This window comes from Notolepis coatsorum (assembly GCF_963971535.1).
Source record: "Notolepis coatsorum genome assembly, chromosome: 16".
Taxonomy (NCBI): domain Eukaryota; kingdom Metazoa; phylum Chordata; class Actinopteri; order Aulopiformes; family Paralepididae; genus Notolepis; species Notolepis coatsorum.
Genome location: NC_140180.1, coordinates 11,342,448 through 11,363,982, shown reverse-complemented (window position 1 = coordinate 11,363,982; position 21,535 = coordinate 11,342,448). Strand labels below are relative to the sequence as shown.

The following is a 21,535-nucleotide window of genomic DNA, read 5'->3' as shown; positions in this document are numbered from 1 at the left end:
TTCATTCATTCATTCATTCATTCAGACAAGGCAGGCGGTGACTACCATAGATATCTATGGTGACTACACTGAGGAGGGGAATTTGACAAAATGGACACTGTAGGAGTGCATTAACTCCAGAAGATGGCAGCAAACGCAACAATAAAGGATGCAAGCTGCCGTTTAAATAATCCCCAGAGAAGAAGAAGAAGTAGAATGACGTAGAGACAGACACAAGGCGTCAGACCATTTCCCACAGCAGTGGTGGGTCTCGCTTCGTGTATATGGACTCTTCTCGTGAACAACAACACGGTAAAGAAGACAACAACCGTTAATCCCGTAGCCGGCCATTTGCAATGGCCGAATACACTCAAACGGGTATCTTCACGGCCTTGCTGCTGTTCACGGTCGTCACGGTGCGAGACGTGTACGTCGGGAGAACCGTGAGTCAACAGGAGGAGAGCCTCCACCAGCAGCACCACCAGGAGGCCCCTGAGAGGAGCCTCGGCGCCGGGTCTCACAGTCTGCGGGACGCCGAGCCTCTGAAGCCGGGCAAGCACACCCTCTACACGGGGCCCGTGCTGAAGTTCCAATACTGGTAAAGCTGGTAGCCTATTTTTTTTTTTTTTTGTATTATTATTTGTTTATTATTTATTTATATTTATTTATTTATACACGTGTATATAATTGCAACACAGTCAATGAAAGCTAGCTATTGTAGCTTAGCTTAGCTTAGCTTCTAGCAAACAGGTGCATCTGCCAACCTCCAATGTATAGTTTCTTCGTCAAATGTATATATATACTCTCTTTTTTTAGACTCTTTTTGTATCACAAACAGTACTGTATTTGTAAATCTGGTATGTCATAAATGTATAGATGTAGCAGTACTGTATCTGTATGTCATGTATGTCATATATATTATGATGAATTGAAAATGGGGGACCCTGATGTAAACGAGACGAAAGTCTTTCTCTGGTCTGCATCCCCTTAACAATTGTGTGTATTGAGCTGTACTGTATTATTGTACCCATTCTGCGATCAATCAATCAATGCAAGCTAGCTTTAGCATTTTCGCTTGCTGCTAATGCTAGGTAATCTTATTAGGGTAGCAGCAGGTCACATACTCAAATTATGCCTTTCACATAATTATGTCTGGAAGAATGAAACTGCTGACCTCTCCATATACTGCAAGCTTGTGTGCCAGGCGAAATTTTATGTCAGTAGTGTGTCAGGGGATGATGTTGAAATATTATGTCAGTACTCAGTAGTGTGTCAGGGGATGATGTTGAAATATTATGTCAGTAGTGTGTCAGGGGATGATGTTGAAATATTATGTCGGTACTCAGTAGTGTGTCAGCCTGTCAGGGGATGATGTTGAAATATTATGTCGGTACTCAGTAGTGTGTCAGGGGATGATGTTGAAATATATTATGTCAGTAGTGTGTCAGGGGATGATGTTGAAATATATTATGTCAGTAGTGTATCAGGGGATTATGTTGAAATATTATGTCACTCAGTACTCAGTAGTGTGTCAACTCAAAATATACATTCTTTGTTAAAAATTACAGCTAGGTTACAGTTAAAATGACAGCTAATATTAAACATGAAGTCTTTAGGGAATGCATGTTGTCAGTGGAGGTCTTGAGCCTTTATAGAATCAAATGGTGTGTGTGTGTTACAGTATTTCCTGAGGGTACAGCAAGGTGTTCCAGGAGTACGCCCGGTCTATCAACCAGTTGTACCCGGACATCCGAATTGAGGGGGAGAACTACCCTCCGACCCCTTTCAACAAGTAGGTAGTGATGGCCTTTGGATTTAGTGTCCTGATTATTACCCACACTTGGATGAACTCCCTTGTTCTGTACAATGGAATGTTACTGGTATCTGATATTGGGCCACTGACAGGCCAATGTCAGGCTTGTCACGCGTTATAGACATATCACCAGGGGCGAAATTTCCACTAGGGACGGGGGGGGGGGGCATGGCCATCTCACTTTTTAAAGTCAGAAAAATAACATTAACGTTAATTAAAGACTTTTTCTGTGATGTTTGTGCAATGGCATGTCGAGAGGAGTATGGCTAATGAAGAAAAGTGTGGTTAAATGGAAATTGACGTGGGTATGATTTGAGCTTCGTGTGCGTTCTTCACACGTAAACATTTCCCATCCCGTAATAATTGTGTGCCCCCCACCACCACTTCTCAAACTAAAGTTTCGCCCTTGTATATCGCATATATTTAAGAGCCACATGTAACGTGTCAGAAACCAAAGCGACACAACCTGAATTTCTGCAATATTATTCCCACGTAGTAGGATGTAATACCTCATTTATACTGTGACGTCAAAGGGATTGCGACGGTTGCAGGGAGCCTACCGAGCTCCCGCAAGCCTACATGCAACTGGCCAAACGTTTAACCTGTTAAGTCTGTAGGTCCCCCCTATAGGGCGACCCTGCTTTTCTTTATCATAAATCGATCAATAGAGACCATATTAGATCCCCAATTATCATATCATGGGGTATCATTGGAAAGCCACACTCATTGGCTACAACCCTGTCCAAAAATGTTCGAGATCGCCAAATGATTGACGGAGCTAGAGCCCCCAGAGATCGGGGGTGGTAAATGTGTACTTTGGCGCATGCCTCACATATCGGCATGTAACTCGAGAACCGCTGAACGGATTTCGTCACCTGAAAGGGCAATTGACGGGTAACAAATAGGGCTTTAATTCTATCTATATATTGTATTAAAAGAAATGCACACCCAAGCCGCTAGAGGTCGGCAAAGTGGCGCGTCACGAATCGTCCTCATGAGGGCCCACATGCGGGACCTTGGATGTTAAGAGGTTAATTTTTTTTTTTTTTTTTTTTTTTTTTTTTGTAGCCAAGAGTAAAGACCATAACCCTATCAAAACAGTAGTCAAAGTAGGGCTGGGCGATATGGCAAAAAATCATATCGCGATAACGATGATAATGTTATCATATTTCTCGATATCGATAATTATCGAAATTGTTATTTTTTTTTTTTTATATAAATAACAGATGTATGTTTATTTTGCAGCAATTCTTTGTCGTTGCCGCCATCTTTAGTGTTACATCCCCTCACACTCCAGTTCTCAGGCTGCAGCTGGTTTAAAAGCGAAAGAAAAACCGGCTTCTCTGCTGGCTGTGGCTCCAGGGGAGTTGAACAGTTCTGGCTCTGCTAGTTTATTTTCGATCTTTTGGCGCTTTTTTGGTGCACCGTGACTCGTGACTGGAGTCTAGCTCTGCTAGCACACATAGCCTACTGTGTACAGACGGTTTCAAACTGTATTTTAAATTAGAAAGCAAACTAAATTATATTGCCCAGCCCTAAGTCAAAGTGTATATTTTCATTTTTACCGATGTTTTATACGATTGATCGGAAATACGAATTTATCGGAAAAATGCTAATTATATCTTATCGTAAAAACCGCAAGGAAATGACTAAATCCAGATTCAACCCTGCCGTTAAAAAGAGGAGCCTTTTCCCTATCCATAGATGTATGATTTGGCCATAATAAGGTCAAGTTCAAGGTAAAATATGAATTCATAATTAAAATCGATTATCATTTATTACTGCATCTACAAATCCTTCTGTTTAACACTTTGATCGCCGGGGTTAAATTCATAATTTACCATCCCTCGCCAGCCCTATTTAACATGGAGAAGTTCCCCTTCTTTGCAAGGCTATAACCTTTTAAATTCTATTGCTAAATTGCCATTATTATGGCCCATTCAATGTCCTATATGTATTGTTCAGGGTAGCAACGTTAAACTTTTTCATTCACATATTCATACTAAAATATGGTCTAAAGTATAAGTATGTTTTTATCGTTTTCTGCAGCTTTCTTCAGAACGTGATTTATAGCCCTAAATGCATTATATTGATGATCAAATACAGTTTGGTAGGAATCTGTGCGAGATAAAAAATTTCAACTGGATGTGCTTCTAGAAGTTTCTACGTATCATCTGATGATGACCGGATGGGCGGGGGATCGTTTATAATTCCGTGGGCAGCGTTAGATGATTCATCCAGAGTGGGTCATATGTTCATCATAGCAGTTTATATCGAACACGTTAGAATATAACGCTGAATCTTACCGTGGCTTCCTCGCGCCGCTGGCAGATGAGCGTGGAACAGAATTTTTTCTATTATGGGATGTAGAAATGCCCGATCCATTTCCAGGTTGTATAATAGTATATACGTCCAAATCATGTTTTTTCGAGTTATTTGCACCGATCGATGTTCACTGTATCAAGACGGAGTCTCTCTAACGATAGCGAGTGCCCGGACCACATATGGATGAGCACTACCGGTTCAAAGGTTAATTTCCGGTTGGCGATCTGCCGATCGGCCACCAGATGGCGCTCTTGAACCGCTAGAGAGTTCAGTGGAGCTTTGCAGTGTGTCTCAGGGCTCCGGAAAGGAAATATGATTTCGATGACAGATTTTTTAAATATTGACATCAAAGACGAGTTACGGCGTCTTCGGCAGAATGAGCATGGCTAGGAATGACGTGTAAACTCGTTCACGGCGATCATAGTGTTGATCATCTTCCCTTTATTAATTTGCTTAGATTTTTTTTACACTTGATCTCAATAAGGTGTTGAATGAGCTCAGTGAGCCAAATCAGAAGGACCTCAATGTTTTCATGGTGTTATTCACCGGCACAGATGCAAAAATAAATCATCATTTATATTCTCCTTTTCTTCATTACAATTTACTCAAGCCTAGTAACAGACACAATATTTCTGACACTGGAAATACATACCCCCAGATCCCTAGATGTTCCTAGATACAAGAACATGCTAATTGACCTTGCAGAAGTGGAGCAATCTTCCATTTACTTAGGCATGTACCTTTAGGCGAAATTTCTGAAAATAGGGCTACAGCTTAACAGGTTTTAACTGCGTGTCAAATCGATGCAAGCTGCACCCAGCTCAATGTTCACCATTGTCCTTCCTTCTCTCCAGATATCTAGGTAACTTCTTCTCCTACTTCAAGCTGCTTGCCATAACCCTGATTGTGTGTGGCCAGAACCCCTTCCACATGCTGGGCCTTGCTACCCCCCGTGCCTGGGTCTGGAGCCAGGAGAATAAGGTGAGTTAAGGTTGCTTTATCATGGCTGTTGTATTTTGCATGTTTAATCGGGTCTGGCCACACATGATATATGACATTTACATTTAGTCATTTAGCTGACGCTTTTATCCAAAGCGACTTAGTAGAAGTAGAAAGCTTTATTGTCATTGCACAATACAGTACAATGAGATTGGTTTGTGCAGCACCTAAAATAACGATACCTACATACCCACTCTACCACACTAGAGCTGCCGCGGTATCGGTATTACCGCGGTATCGCTGTTACATCATGCCCACCGCAGCGTTGGGCTGAATACCGGCATCACCGCTGTTTTTTATTATATTATTATTATTATTACGCTCTCGTTGGGCTTGCGGCTCTGCAGATATACCCTACTTCTCTGTCGAGATTCCAAGCGACCCTATTGGGTACCAGAAAAGTCACATGAAACACTGCAGACCACTGATTGGTCAGAAGAGATACGCGTCACATGCTTGGAGCATCTTGCAGTGCGTTTACTTCCTGAATCTCAGCCGTCACAACACGGCTAATAGTACATTAGCTCCCACCGGAGACCGGAGTGGATTACCGACGCCGTCGCTCCTCAGGGAACGAGGCATAATGATTTTACTGCAACGAAATGTTATAATAAAAGCCCTTCGTTCTATACACTTGTCTGGTTGAAAACTTTATTAACAGACCGCAGAATGGGTACAACTCGGCACGCTCTGAGCAAAGAAAGGAACTTAGATATTAATTGAGTAACGCTTGCCTTGCTATGTGGTCCGGTAAATACGAACGTGTAACTATACTAACGTTAATGCCACAAATCGAATGCCTTTGTAATCATAAGTAGTAACGTTATAATAATAAGAAGAAGAAAGGGTCGGGGGGGTAACCGGCGGGCGCGACACCGAGGGGAGACTTCGAATCCGTGTTTCACTTTTAATAACGAATGCGTGCATGCCGAATCCCAAACAATATTCATGCTGCAAAGTCATCCTCTAAAGATAGACATTTAGACTAGAGGCAGGCTATATGCTATATAAAGAGTAGACTACAAAAAAAATGCATTCAAACTTTTTTTTTTGTGTGTGTGTGTGCGGTAATACCGCGGCGGTAGGAAATATATTGCAAATGTGTGCGGTAAGGAAAACATCAATACCGCGGCAGCTCTATACCACACAACACATCCATGATGTACCCATAGACACACTACCATACATACATGTGTTGTACCCACACTCACTGACACACCACACATTCATGTACCCACTCAAACCCTCTGCTACATATGCAGTTATTCACAGGAACATTAAAAAGGTTTATAAAAAAAAAAAACATTGCAAAATCATCACAGTAGAAAAAATATATTACACATCAGCGGAAAATATTGCACAAAACGAATACCATTATTGCACATGTCCCCATGCATTAAAACGTTCCGTCGCCAGATGGATTTCAGTCTTTTTTTTTTCTTTTTTCAATTTGATTTGGAGTCTGACGGAATTGGCTACCTGGTATAATATGAAAAAGGGCATTTTGACCAATTCTAACCAATCAAACGTGAGCTTGACGCACACACACGCTGCTCGCAGTGCCCTCCCCCTCACAGACCCGTCTTGTCACAGACCCGTATCATTTGCACCGAAGATAGCAAGCGTGCAGGTCCTCTTTTAACACCACTGAAGCATTAAACAATGGCCCAGTAAACTATTCACTTTAGTTTACTACACGAGGCGTTGTCTAACGTTATCTAGCTGGCTAGCTGATAGCTCGTAACATAATTGAAATTCGTTTTTGAAGCTGTGGCTAACGTTAGCTAGCTACCGATCTTCGGGTGGCTAACATTAGCTACCTAGCAACTGTAGCTTGCTAATACGGGCTGTCCTGGCTGGCTAACTTTTAATTCGCAATGGAGTGGAGCTAACTAACTGTACAAATCGATGTGATTGGCTGAGACTGTATTTTGTACGGTTGGCTGCCTGGCTGTTGTGGATTTGGGTAGCCAGCTAGCAGCTAACATCAACTCAATGTCAACACTATGTTGACACTCTGAGCGAGATGTAACAAACAATATGGTCCGTGCTGAACCATTATCCCCAACACATAGTTCAGTGTGTGAATAATGTTGAGCCACCACAAAAGATGAATCCAAAGTTTAATATAGTAAGAATAGTACTAGGCTATATTATAACACATCTTTGCAAGTAGATTACATTAGCAAAATGCCCTTTTGACATGTAGCCTACATATTCATAATCATGAAAGTTTATTTGGAAGTATTTTATATTCTGTACTTAGTTTTAAAGTGGTCAGACAGTTCCCTCTGTGTGTAATACAGACAGTCTTCACACATTCATAAATAACACTTACAGAAAAGCTTATTGTGCACTGTAATACGTTTTGTTCAATGGGGGATTTTTTTTTATGTACCGAATACCGTGAAACCGTGGTATTTTTGCCCAAGGTTATCGTACCCTCAAAATGTCATACCGGCACATGCCTAGTTACACTATAGGCTACACTACTAGGTCTACACTATACTATAGTTTAAGGCTACTTTCACTGTTTTACTGCATTACAGTACTGTTATATTGTCGTTTTTTTTATCAATACAAAAAATATATTTCATATATATTGTTGGTGCTCCTTACATTTAGGTGGGTGCTCCTACATTTTTGCTGGTGCTCCCAACTTTTTGAAGTTGGGAGCACCAGTGCTACCAAGTAAAAATGTTAATTTCGTGCCCTGCATAATTTGAACTATACATAATTTGAACTATAGACAATACATAATTTGAACTATAGACAATACATAATTTGAACTATACACAATACTGAATTTGAACTATACACGATACTGAATTTGAACTATAGACGATACATAATTTGAACTATACACAATACTGAAAGGTTACAGTATGTAGATTTGTTTATTTGTATGACAAAGTCAGTCAACCCTTGCAATCAGTTTCATTTAATGAATTGAAAACAGCATTGATATTACGTAAAAGCAAACTGGCAATAGAAAAGATGTTCAAAATGATCTAGTTCCCTTAAAACGCTAACGCTATTAAATACAAATATATAGTGGAGGTTAAAATAAGAATATGACTTGGCTTGAAAAAGTTCAGTCAGGAGATTATTTTTTTTTGCTTTAATCCCTGTGTCCCAACATCCGTCATATTGCACATACAAGTATATATTATAGTGAGGTAGATGTGGTGGCAATAGGGGGGGGATTGTTCAGTTCAGTGATGGCTCTCGGGTTGTACAAGTTGTGTACAACAGGTCAGCAGGAAGGGTACAACTCTGGCAGCTAAGGGTCAGTAACAGTGTTCGTCAAACAGTGTTGAACTTGGCTGCTACAGTCTTGAGTGCATCGTAGCATAGACATATTATAGAGCCATATGAAATACATTTTTTTTTTTTTTCCAAATTCCGTTTATTTTTTTCGTTTTAATATTTCAGAATTCTGTTTTTTTACCATCAGAAATAGTGTCTAATAAGTGGGAATGAATAAATGTCCACAATTTAATAAGATATAACAGTTACATTTTACACAATATTTTTCAAATAATATTGTGACAAAATAAAAATACACATTTCAAGTGTAAACAAACAATAGATACAGCTAGCTACTACTGACATTATCACAATGTAAGTAGCCTAGCTATATCTATTCTATTGTGATGAAATATAGTAATGCATAATTTAGGCACCTTTAGTTTAGTTTATAAAGGACAGTGTGTACTGACAATCATTTGCATTAAACAAATGGATGGGTGCACCAGATTTAGCAAGAAGCTATAATTTCTAGTCCTGTGTACTTTATGTACTGCAACGTTACATAGCTATTTCATCACAATAGTGTCAGTGATTAGCCTCGCCCTCTAGCTGTATCTATTGTGATCACCAGGGATCATCGTTAGAGAGCTGGGCTGCGGCACTGCAGATATACCCTACTCTGTTTTGAAGCACAGTGTTTTCCCGTGTTCCTAACATGGCTGGGCTGCGGCACTGCAGATATACCCTACTCTGTTTTGAAGCACAGTGTTTTTCAGTGTTCCTGACATGGCTTTTGGAGAGTGATCTTCGCACGTGTTTTGCGAGTCCAGTCCGCGGCATGTTGACAGAATTAGCAAAACACCTTATCGCCGGTCATATACAAGTCATTAGGATACTGCGCTGCTTTGAATTTAGGGCTTAGTGTGGAATTTCTTCCGACGTCGTTAACACAGAAGCAGCTAGACGCTTGGACATTGCTGCGTGTTGTGTGTAACGTGCTGTAGCGTCCCCGGTTCATGTTCGCGTTGCACCAAACGTTCCATGTTCTCCCGAACACGGAATTTCAGTCCAGATTAGGGCAAATTCGGCAATATTCCACGTTTACAGCCGATTCCATTTTTATTGCTCAATTCCGCGATTCCGTGAACACGGATTTCATATGGCTCAGGGCTCTACAGTGCGACCATATTACTCTCATTTGCCCCTAATATGATGTGTGTGCAAACCGGAAAAATCTATTACTTGCACGGTGTGCAAGTGAAGATTACAACCTCAGTCGTACTTCTTTCTCTCCGCTGCTAATCGTTCAAAAACTACAAGTCCCACATTGCACTCAAGCAATAGTAGAGTGATGTGACTGGTTTCAAGGGAAATAAAGGAAATGACCAATCGGAAGCTCTCATTTGCTTTTTTACTTCCGGACAGTCCGCCATTGCCCTAAGCGAGACTTTTCCGAGACAGTAACATTAAGTTAACTTATTCTAGTCTTACCAATAGCAATAGATTTTAGAACACCTAGATTTATCGATAGCAATAGTAATATAACGTTAATGCAACAAAACGAATGCCTTGCTTTGTTAATCATAACGTTGATGCAGTAGCGTATGTCGTTGTGTTGGCTGTAACGGACATGAGAATAGCAACACTGTGTACACATTAAAATTGCGATTATAATTGATTCTAACATTTTCAAATCGATGCAGTTGAATTTTCCCCTTAGGATCGATGCATTGCGATGCATTGTTACACCCCTACACCAAAGTCACTGGCCCACTGTGCGTGTGTGTATGCTAACTTGGCTAGCGTTATCAACAGCAGAGGTGGGTGAAAGCGGTGTGACGTAATTGGCAGAATCGACTGTCAATCAGTGGTCTACCTGACACGCAAACTCATAAACAATGTTTCTGTACTGGAGGTGTACATTATTTCAATAGGCAACCCTGAAAGGATTATTTTTCTAGAAGAGCAACACTAGCCAAAACATAGGCATTGTATGCATAAAAGGGGCAAAAACTAAAGTTAAGTGACAGTGACTGTTACTTTTGTAGCAGTAGTTCAATGTCACTGCCTTTTTTATTAGGCCTAGTTGTTGGTTACAACTTTGCCACAGTAGGCATTAATCACTTAATAGTTAAAATGTCTGTCCCATTCCCGTTTGCACACACAAATACACACACACACAGTGGGCCAGTGACTTTGGTGGTATGTGCTATTGCACAGATGTGTGTCCCATTTGCACACGCACGCACAGTACAAATATACATTTATTTAAAAAAAGAAACTCTGTTACTTGAAATATTTTCACTGTGCTCCTAAATATTTCTGTGTGCTCCTACATTTTTTCATTTAGGAGCACATGTGCTCCTTGGGAAAAAGGTTAGCGTAGAGCCCTGAGGCTCTACATATTAGTATAGTAGTATGTAGTAATATAGGCAAGGTGGATTCCTTAGTAGCAAATAGGGGTGGGAATCGCCAGAGACCTCACGATACGATACTATAGCAATACTTGCGTCACGATACTAAATATATTGCGATACGCTGAGTATTGCAGAATTTTCTTTATTTTCTTTATTTTTATCACATTTAATTTATTACCTTTTTTCAACTGCAAAGTAAAACTTTGTCAACATGGTATTTTCTCAAGCAGACAGATGTAAACACTGTAATCTGTGTTGCATGTACCTGACAAACTGAACTGTTTGTATTACAGTCATATTCCAACTTAACTGAATGCACGTGTGTGTGTGTGTGGACTACTGTACTATTACAGGTATTGAAATTAACAATGTATTTTGATTTATGAATTTATGAATAATTAAATATCGATACTTACAAAGTATCGCGATACTACTACATATCTATTTCCCCCCCACCCCTAGTAGCAAAGTGCATAATAGTAAAAGACAGTACAATATGAATTAATTAATCGTTTATTTTGAACAATATAAAATAATGAAAAAATACAAAGGTAATTTGCTGTGAAAGAACATGTATTTCCCCCTAGTCTTTAGCCTTTTATATATCAACCACTTGTCATTAGTCCTGACTCGGATACATAACCAAGTACACCTTCAAAACACAATCTTCAAATGTCTTCCAAGTTCCAACAAAATCATCTACAAATCAAGTTGATATACAATCATTGCTGTTAATGAGTAATAAGTGTCCGTATAACTGTCCATCCAGTATCTCTAGAAAGCAAAAGCTACATGCTGACAAAATGCTCCCTCCTCTTTCCCTCCTTTCAAGAATCGCTCTTGGATTTTTCGTATATAAGCCACTATCTCCGTGTCTGGAAAATAAGCGAGGGGGAAAAACACGAGCGACGGCAACATGCAAAATTAAGCAGGCTAAGAGGAGCGTTGATTTTGAAAACTTACTAACTAGGGTTATGCAAACATGGCAGAGATGGTAGGGTGTGCTATTTGAACACTCTTGTGGAGAATGACCTAATTATTTAACTAGGAGCAACCCTGTGTGTTTTCTTTTCACAGATCTTTTCGTGCCTGATGGCGTTCTTCCTCAGTAACATGCTGGAGACCCACTTCCTGTCCACGGGGGCATTTGAGATCACGCTCAACGGTGCGTCCTCCAATCACAGGGCTGCTTCATGGACGGCACCAGCAGCCTTTTCACAGCAGCCATTTTGACTTGTCATAGATGGGCAAACAAAGGTGTAAACGTAGATATAATGAATATTCTACACGGGTTACACTTTTCTTTACCCATCTGTCACCATGGTTGTTTTGAAAAGGGTTACGTATTCATAGTGTTCTCATGGCGGTTTTGTCCTACAATATGGCACAGTTAATCTGGCCACACTTGTCATTGAATCCGCAGGGTATTAAAAAAAGTCACAATTCTCAATGTAAGGCCTCAAAAGGTATTAAAACGTTTTTGGGGGGGCTGTCGGGAGATTAAATAATATTAAATATATGAAATGTTTTTGTATTCAAGTCATTGTTTTTTGTGGGGCTACTTGGTGCGTCTGGTGAGAGCTTGTATGGAACTCGCAAGAATAAAAATTGGCACGCAATTTAACATACATTTTATTTATTTATTTACCCTGTTCTACCCATTCTCATCTAGATAAAGCTGAAATATCAAACATTGAAAAGTATACACATGATACAATTTTTTTTTTTTTTTTTACTTTTTTTTTTTTATAAACGAGACGCAGTGATTGATTCTCTCTCTCTCTCTTTCTGTCTCAGATGTTCCCCTCTGGTCGAAGCTGCAGTCGGGGTACGTTCCCAACATCCAGGAGCTGTTCCAGATCCTGGACAACAACATGAAGATGACTCAGGTGGACCAGATGAACTTCTCCTCGCCCTAGTGCTGCAGACCGGATGTCCACCATGAGATGAGTAGGTAGGGAAGCGCTTCCCTTAACATGTTGAGGTCTGCAATTTGAGTAATTCGTTTATAGATTTTATTTCATTGACTCACTTCCTTTCTATGCTGTGAGTCTGTGGTGATGGTTGTAGATGGCTAAGACCTGGGATATTTAATTCTATGGTTGTTAAATAACAACAATTTGACAGGGTATCTGCAAGGTATTAAAAAGTATTAAATTCATAATTCTCAATTTGCACAGGTATTACATTTTTGGGGGGCAGTCGGGAGATGAAATCATATAAAATGTTTTTGTATTCAAGTCTGCTGACGGCTTGTATGGAATGTGTGAGAATTTTAATTGGCGCACAAGTGCAGCCGCCAGTTCAGTGTCGCTATGTGTTTTTCTTTTTTTTTGCTAGTATGGTTGTGAAATTGGTATTAAATCTTGCTCTAAGTGGTATTAAAAAGTCTTAAATTGAACTTGTTGAAACCTGCAGATACCCTGATTATAGATTGTAATTAAATATAACTACAGATGTGCTTCTTGTTGTTTCTGTGTCCACCTACCAATCGTGTAATCTCGTCTCTCTCTCCTCTTTGTGTCTCTCTCTCTCTCCCTCTCTGTGTCTCTCTCTCTGTCTCTCTCCCTCTCTGTGTCTCTCTGTGTCTCTCTCCCTCTCTGTGTCTCTCTGTGTCTCTCTCCCTCTCTGTGTCTCTCTCTCTGTCTCTCTCCCTCTCTGTGTCTCTCTCTGTCTCTCTCCCTCTGTCTGTCTCTCTCTCTGTCTCTCTCCCTCTCTGTGTCTCTCTGTGTCTCTCTCCCTCTGTCTGTGTCTCTCTGTCTCTCCCTCTCCTCTCTGCAGGCGTGTTGTGTGTAGCGGTGTGTCTTGGGTCAGAGGGACCGTCTTGCCTGTTGGTCTTTATGAAAGCCTGGCCGTAAAGCAGTTTCTCTGTGTGGCCCGGCTGGATGTCCCCTTTAACCACGAACCAAGTGCTCCTCCTGCCCCTGGTTACACCACTACGTCACCGCCGGCCGTCTTTAGGACATCATTACGACGGCGCTAAACAACCACCCATGATTCACCAGTCGTCTGCTGTAACGGAGCGGGGCGAGGTTGCTCCTCAGAGCCCTGATCCCATGTCAGTTTGGCGATTTCTATCTAGTGGTTAATGTTGCTGTAAGTGGTATTTCCTTTGTTAAAGTAAGTGGTCTACATGTTATAATGGTGGCTCTACACTCAGACAGCCATCACTGAAAATAGATTTTCTGGAATCCAGTTCCCACTTGATTCAATCAGGAGAGAGAACGAATATACGAACGAGAATAATACGAAATCAAAAACAAATTTTAAGCAAAACTAGCTTGAAACGAGTATAATAATCTGCCAGCAAATTTGGCTTGGCAAGATTTCTTGAAATGACTAAAAAATAAATCTAGGGTTCTCCTGATTTGGATAAAATGGGAACAGGATACCAGAACATTTATTTTGTGTTTGTACTACAGAGTGGAGGGACTGGGAGACCCATGTTACTGACCAGACACTCTATATATCAGTGATGGCTGTCTGAATGTAGAGCTACTTAACACTTATTTTAACAAAAACATACCGCTTGGAGCATCTTTAATTATAACCCCTTTTTACACCGACCTAGTTACTCAGGAATAACCAGTGTCAGCTGTCTGTATAAAAGGAAGGTTTTATTTATAGACTGTGCATTTACATTAATCATTGTTACATGAAAATATGTTTGCACCAGATTTAGCAGAAGCTAATTTCCATCTGTAGTCTGTCGCAACTTCTTCCTTCAACCAAGGAGCGTGAACTGGAAACTACTTTCAAAGGAGACAAACCTTCAAAAAAATAATGCTCTTTATTCATACAATTAAAACCAAGGTGTTTTAGCAACATTCCTTTATCAGGGCTACATGGCAAAGAAACAACAATACCCATATAAACTGGCCTCCACTGGGAAAATGCCCCCCCCCCCCCCCAAATTGATAACGGACCAATCAGAAAATGGGTTACATAAAATACGTAATATGTTTTTCATCGCTGAGTCCAAACTTATTTTCGTTTGTACGGTACTTTAATACATTTGAATCTTTTGGGTCAGTCTGTTTTTAAAAGGGGTATTAAGAGTCAACTGACCACTAGTCAGCGCTTGAGGGCAACTTCACCCCCAAAGCGCCTGGGTCAGAAATGAAGTGAAACCCAGCCTGTGCTAAACTGACCATTATTCACACGGTGGGCATTTTGCTCTCAATGACGTGCTCCGGTTTTGGGATTTATTTTCCGCGGCTCTTATCTGCAAAATGGCCGCCCCGCGTCAATATGGGTCAATAGCCGCTTCGTCCGCCTGTGGCAACATCCAGGTGCGTTCTGGGTCCTCTTCCTCAGGCACCGCGGGCCCAGCAGCCGCCACGTTCTGCAAGTGTGAAGGGCTGCAGAGTGCCGCATGAGATCAGATCTGACGTCTTAACTATCTGGCCCTGTTCTAGTCAACTCCTCACATTAGACGACGATATACATATATTTTTTAAAAAGAAGAAGAAAGCTATTTAAAAAAAGGCTACTGTGCCGTTTTTTTTATTTGTGTCCTTACTACTGTATAGCCGGCGTGATTTAGTCTCTACAGAAGATGGGCTTTTATTGCACTGCTGTTTTTACTCCAAAGGGCTTTCGTAACATGTTGAGCCGTTCGACGGGGAGCTTAGGGTGAGGTTTCTAATGCGTCTAGAGCTCAGCTGGCCACGGAGGAGGAGGGTGGCGGCCACTTCAAAACCGCCGTCTTTTAGGTCTGAAGGCAAACCTCTCGGCGCTACGCAAACGTATATATCTAGTAAATAGTAGGCAGCACTGCATCGGCTCTCAGGCCCTCTCATTGGGCTCTGTGGTAACAGGCTTAGTGTTTTCAGGAAGCCGTTATCGTTTCTGCTCTGTGTCAAAACCTCCATCTGTGCCCCCGCCAGTCTGTCTGCCGAGGCTAAATCAGGCCCTGGTCTCCTAAATGCGTCCTCGCACCAAGATCCTCTTCCCAGTGACACTGCAAGTCTCTTAAACTTAGGGGCCAGGATCTGAAAGTCTCACGGACAGCGCTGTCTTGATCCACCCCGTGGCAAGCGAAAGGAAATATTTGCAAGTGAGCTTCGGGTCCTCGAGGTTGAGAGTGGATTTCTCACACGTACTTGTGCTGCTCGATTAGGTTTCATAATGTTTTGATGGGATAGTGTGTGCTGTACAGCGGAGACTTGTCGGGAGGTGAGAGCTTCGAGTTGAAACTCGCGACTAGCTGAGACTCACGCCGTCTGGTTGTAAGTAAGACGTCGGACGAAGAGGAGGAAACCACGGCAACGTTTGGCCTTATTCACCTCGCAGCCGTCTTTATTTTCGTAGGTTTCTTTTTCAGCGTCTCCAAAACGTGAACTACAATGTCACTCGTTCGTTTGTTCATTTAGTCATTCGGTCGTCTTTCGCTCACACTTAGCCGCTTTTCCCCCTAGTGGCGACTCGAAGGCATTGTCGTGTGTGTCCTCGTTTAACATTGAAGTGAAGGGGCTCTTCCCAGTCGTAGCCCCAATTATGGCGGCAAAGTGAATAAGGCTAATTGAGGTCAGCTCCCCTGTCTCTCTCTATTCTCTCTTCAGAGGAAGGAGATGAATGTTTTGTATGAAACTTACCTTTCTCAATCAATTTGAAGTCATTTATTGCTGTCCTTCTGTTGCCCAAATTGAGAGAACTGGTGTGGAATAAGAATACCAATATCTGCTTGGATCCTTTGCAACGAGGCTCTCTAACCTCCACACGCTATACTATGTTTACAACATTAAGACTTTATCATCTCTGAACCTATTTCATTATAGATGTGTCAAGGGTCCCCTCAGATACTGCCGTTGTGCAATCTGTTACACAAGAGTTGATATGAGAGGTGCTGTAGCTGGTATCTGATGTCGGGCTCGTTTATTACAAGATATCTGTATCACAGAATCTCCCCAGTACTAAAGACCCGACACCAGGAGCTGTATTTAACGTGTCAGAAAGCATAGCAACTTGTTTTTGTTTTTTTGTTAGTTTTTGTATTTTTGTCACAGAAATGTGTTGGATAATCATGTCACTAATGGTGAAAAATAAGATATCTCGGATCGTTTTAGTTCAGTGATCCCAACCTAACGGTCTGGGCTACGCTGCTCAGTAGTGGATTGGATCGGTACTCTGGAAAAGTGATGGGTGTGTGTTACTGTGTTTTCCAGGTGACATGCATTAAACACATGCACAGTAGCTAAACCTAGTGCATTTCCACTCCTCACAGCTAGGGGCACCCTTGTCTGATGAGATCCAACATCAACACTCCTGCTCTTGAGAAAAGTGATGGAGCTGGGCCTGGTTCTGGCATGTCAGTGGCTGGATCCAGGCAATGTTAGTTCAAATTTAGGGGTTTAAAAATGCTTTAAAGTATTTTAATGTGCATGTTCTTTCTGTAATAAGCGCTCCCATGGATTAGACTTGTCCATGTACGCATGGAAAATTTATATTTGGGGAAGCTGGCCTGTTTTTAAAATGCAAGCAGATTCTGCTAACTCCTTGTTCTTGGTTGCAATTGACCTACCTCAAACCCTGCCCTCTTTTTTTGATCGTCCAATCACCACTGTCGCTTCCCTTCGACAAAAGCCACCGCTGCGATAGGAGGATCAAGAAATGAGGGCCGGCATTGAGTTAAGTCAATTAAGGATTCGGAGGAGCGTGACCCAGATATTGACCAAATTAATCTTGAGATTGTATCAAGTTGAGCGCCAAATAACCCTCTACTTCTTACTGGTTGTCTTACTGTAGCTGTCTTTTTGTGTGAGTTGAAAGAATTGTCATTATAGATCGCTTGGATGTTTTATGGAAGAATGACATAATAGAAGTTTGTTTTGCATTTGTAAAACTCGTATTGGTGAATTTAAGTGGAAAATGCTACTTCCCGCAGCTTTATTGCGTTCAGAATGCACACATTTATTAAAGCTGCAATGACTATTTCCTGACCACTAGGGGGCAGCAAGTCACCACTGTAAATAAACGTTTTTCCCCCAAAAAACTGCTTTACTGGCACTATCTTGTAACTAAGAGAAATGATAGATAGATAATGTTCAGCCACTAGATGTCGCACTAGAGCACCAGCATGTCATTTATCCAATCTGGTGCATTCCACGTGGGGAAATGGAAGTAGGGAGGGGATACATGTTAAAGACATACATTTTGGACCCGCCAAAATAAATTATGAATGAATCCATAATTTTTTTGTGGAAAAGCAATACTTTTATTCCCCACCTTTCTGAAAGCTGTGGATATATACTTTTTAAATTATTACTCGACATAAAAATGTTATCTATAGCACCTTTAAACAAGGTAGGTAAATACTTCACCTACAATCATGACACTGTTCTGACTGCACAATATTTATGTAATCAAGGGAGTCACTGGAGAATCTTTGTTTTTAAATGCATAGGTTTATAAAATAAAGCAGAACTAAATCATGGGCCAGGTTTTTCTTTCAACATAAATGATGGTATAACAGACTGGCTGCTGGTGGCATCAGGTTCATTGAGTAGGACATCATGACGAGACCTGGTCTCGCAAGAAACTGTCAGAAACTAGTTATTTCAGCTTTGAATTAATAACTTGTCGTTAAAGCACTGTAGTGAACTGGAAATATGGTACTAGCAAAACCCCCCTTTGAATCAAATTAATTTACTCTGGCTGGATTTACAACACTACTCAAGATCAGATATTTTTTTCTCTGACCTTTGTCAATTAGAGCTTCTCTCCGCCATACCTTCCAAAACCCCACATTCCACTCCATGTGTTGCCGTTTTCAAAATCCCATCTGTGCAACGACGACAAGCGCTCGAGCTAGCAAGCTACATGCTTATGATGGAGAACTTTCACAAAGATTTTGATTGTGCACTAAGGCAAGCCTGCTTGGTTCAAGCAACACTTGCACGTTTGCTGACTGGTCTCCCCCCCCCCCCCCCCGCACTATATGGATGGCTAGTGTGACGTCACGAATTACTTCCGTGTCCACTAGCATGTTTACTCTAATGCAGCCAATGTAAACAGCAATGGCTACAGCCCAGGAACCGGTCACCCTTTTTACTGTGACATCGTACTTCGCCGACTTCTCAAAAAGGGTCTCAACTCGTATAACTCAAACTGGGGGGGGGGGGGGGGGGGGGGGGGACTGTAGCGGAGGAAACGGTAGTAAGAGACTGTTTTGTTGACATGATTTCTATTGCTGCAACATGACGGGACACAGCACTGCACCATTTTGCTGCCTTTGAATATCCCGTCTGGAAGCAACAGGACACGGAAGTGGCGTTTTGGAATAATGTGATGACGTAGCTCCTATAGCCATCCCTGAGGGCGCCGGTGGCGTCTATTCTTTTACCGACCCAGTTCCGTGTTTGTGTTCTGCATAATACATTCATTAGTGGATCATTCCGCTACATCAAATATCCCTTTTAATACCGCTTTCACAAGGTGTATTTCTGCTATTTTCTTGTTCTCTTGAGTTGAAATAAAGCGTTTATGATGTCGGTTGGAGTCGGTCGCTGTGTTCCCGACAGAAGGGGGTGACGTGGAACCAGGGTTCGCACAAGGTCCTTGACGTGCTTGAATTTTGACGAATTCCTTGAAAACAGCCAATCTTTCTTCAGCCAAAGGTGCTTAAAAAGTCCTTGAAATTCAAATCAACCATTCGCATTGAAAGTTTTGTTCATCCATGATACAATTGTTTTGAATCAAGAAATACGTTTTTTTAATCTAAAGTGTAACTAATTGTCAGAAATTGGGTTTAAGCCATAAATATTGGTACAATTTTGGAGAAAAATAGTGCTTGAATTTCATTTTGCAATGTCTGGCTGAGACCACTTATCGATATATATCGATAACTGCATGATATCGATAAGTGGCGTCACATATCGATATATTTGCATAATGTAAAATATAAATAAATACTTTATACTATACTAAAATACTAGGTCTTGTGGCATGTTTTAGTTAAAACATCCCCATTTCATGTTAATTCAGTTTAAATAATAATAAAAAAAAAAATACTAATAAAAATATCTATTTATCGATAATTTGGTCCCGATTTATCGATTCTTCCAAATAACATCGTCTCAGCCTTAGTACAGACTCTTCACCCGGCCGTAGCGTGGCAGAAGGGGGTGACGTGGTGGAACAGGTAGCAGTGGGTACAGACTCTTCTCCCGGCCGTAGCGTGGCAGAAGGGGGTGACGTGGAACAGGTAGCAGTGGGTACAGACTCTTCACCCGGCCGTAACGTGGCAGAAGGGGGTGACGTGGAACAGGTAGCAGTGGGTACAGACTCTCTTCACCCGGCCGTAGCGTGGCAGAAGGGGGTGACGTGGTGGAACAGGTAGCAGTGGGTACAGACTCTTCACCTGGCCGTAGCGTGGCAGAAGGGGGTGACGTGGAACAGGTAGCAGTGGGTACAGACTCTTCACCCGGCCGTAGCGTGGCAGAAGGGGGTGACGTGGAACAGGTAGCAGTGGGTACAGACTCTCTTCACCCGGCCGTAGCGTGGCAGAAGGGGGTGACGTGGAACAGGTAGCAGTGGGTACAGACTCTTCACCCGGCCGTAGCGTGGCAGAAGGGCGTGACGTGGAACAGGTAGCAGTGGGTACAGACTCTCTTCACCCGGCCGTAGCGTGGCAGAAGGGCGTGACGTGGAACAGGTAGCAGTGGGTACAGACTCTCTTCACCCGGCCGTAGCGTGGCAGAAGGGGGTGACGTGGAACAGGTAGCAGTGGGTACAGACTCTCTTCACCCGGCCGTAGCGTGGCAGAAGGGGGTGACGTGGTGGAACAGGTAGCAGTGGGTACAGACTCTCTTCACCCGGCCGTAGCGTGGCAGAAGGGGGTGACGTGGTGGAACAGGTAGCAGTGGGTACAGACTCTTCACCCGGCCGTAGCGTGGCAGAAGGGGGTGACGTGGAACAGGTAGCAGTGGGTACAGACTCTCTTCACCCGGCCGTAGCGTGGCAGAAGGGGGTGACGTGGAACAGGTAGCAGAGGGTACAGACTCTCTTCACCCGGCCGTAGCGTGGCAGAAAGGCGTGACGTGGAACAGGTAGCAGTGGGTACAGACTCTCTTCACCCAGCCGTAGCGTGGCAGAAAGGCGTGACGTGGAACAGGTAGCAGTGGGTACAGACTCTTCACCTGGCCGTAGCGTGGCAGAAAGGCGTGACGTGGAACAGGTAGCAGTGGGTACAGACTCTCTTCACCCGGCCGTAGAGCGGCAGAAGGGGGTGACGTGGTGGAACAGGTAGCAGTGGGTACAGACTCTTCACCTGGCCGTAGCGTGGCAGAAGGGGGTGACGTGGAACAGGTAGCAGTGGGTACAGACTCTCTTCACCCGGCCGTAGAGCGGCAGAAGGGGGTGACGTGGAACAGGTAGCAGTGGGTACAGACTCTTCACCTGGCCGTAGCGTGGCAGAAGGGGGTGACGTGGAACAGGTAGCAGTGGGTACAGACTCTCTTCACCTGGCCGTAGCGTGGCAGAAGGGGGTGACGTGGAACAGGTAGCAGTGGGTACAGACTCTCTTCACCCGGCCGTAGCGTGGCAGAAGGGGGTGACGTGGAACAGGTAGCAGTGGTACAGACTCTCTTCACCCGGCCGTAGCGTGGCAGAAGGGGGTGACGTGGTGGAACAGGTAGCAGTGGGTACAGACTCTCTTCACCCGGCCGTAGCGTGGCAGAAGGGGGTGACGTGGTGGAACAGGTAGCAGTGGTACAGACTCTCTTCACCCGGCCGTAGCGTGGCAGAAGGG

General features: G+C 42.6%; 1 protein-coding gene across 2 annotated transcripts; it reads left to right on the top strand.

The window, feature by feature from the left end:
- Positions 1-227: 227 nt before the first annotated feature.
- selenot2 (selenoprotein T, 2) lies at positions 228-18,161 on the top strand. Of its 2 annotated transcripts, none has more exons than XM_084332504.1 (6): positions 228-577; positions 1,661-1,771; positions 4,972-5,098; positions 11,863-11,950; positions 12,583-12,735; positions 13,567-18,161. In XM_084332504.1, exons 1-5 carry the CDS (start codon positions 336-338, stop codon positions 12,702-12,704), a joined length of 690 nt encoding a protein of 229 aa, XP_084188630.1. In that variant the 5' UTR covers positions 228-335; the 3' UTR covers positions 12,705-12,735; positions 13,567-18,161. The 2 variants fall into 2 exon arrangements, with proteins under 2 accessions (XP_084188630.1, XP_084188631.1); XM_084332505.1 differs by having other exon boundaries at positions 12,583-12,739.
- Positions 18,162-21,535: the final 3,374 nt, after the last annotated feature.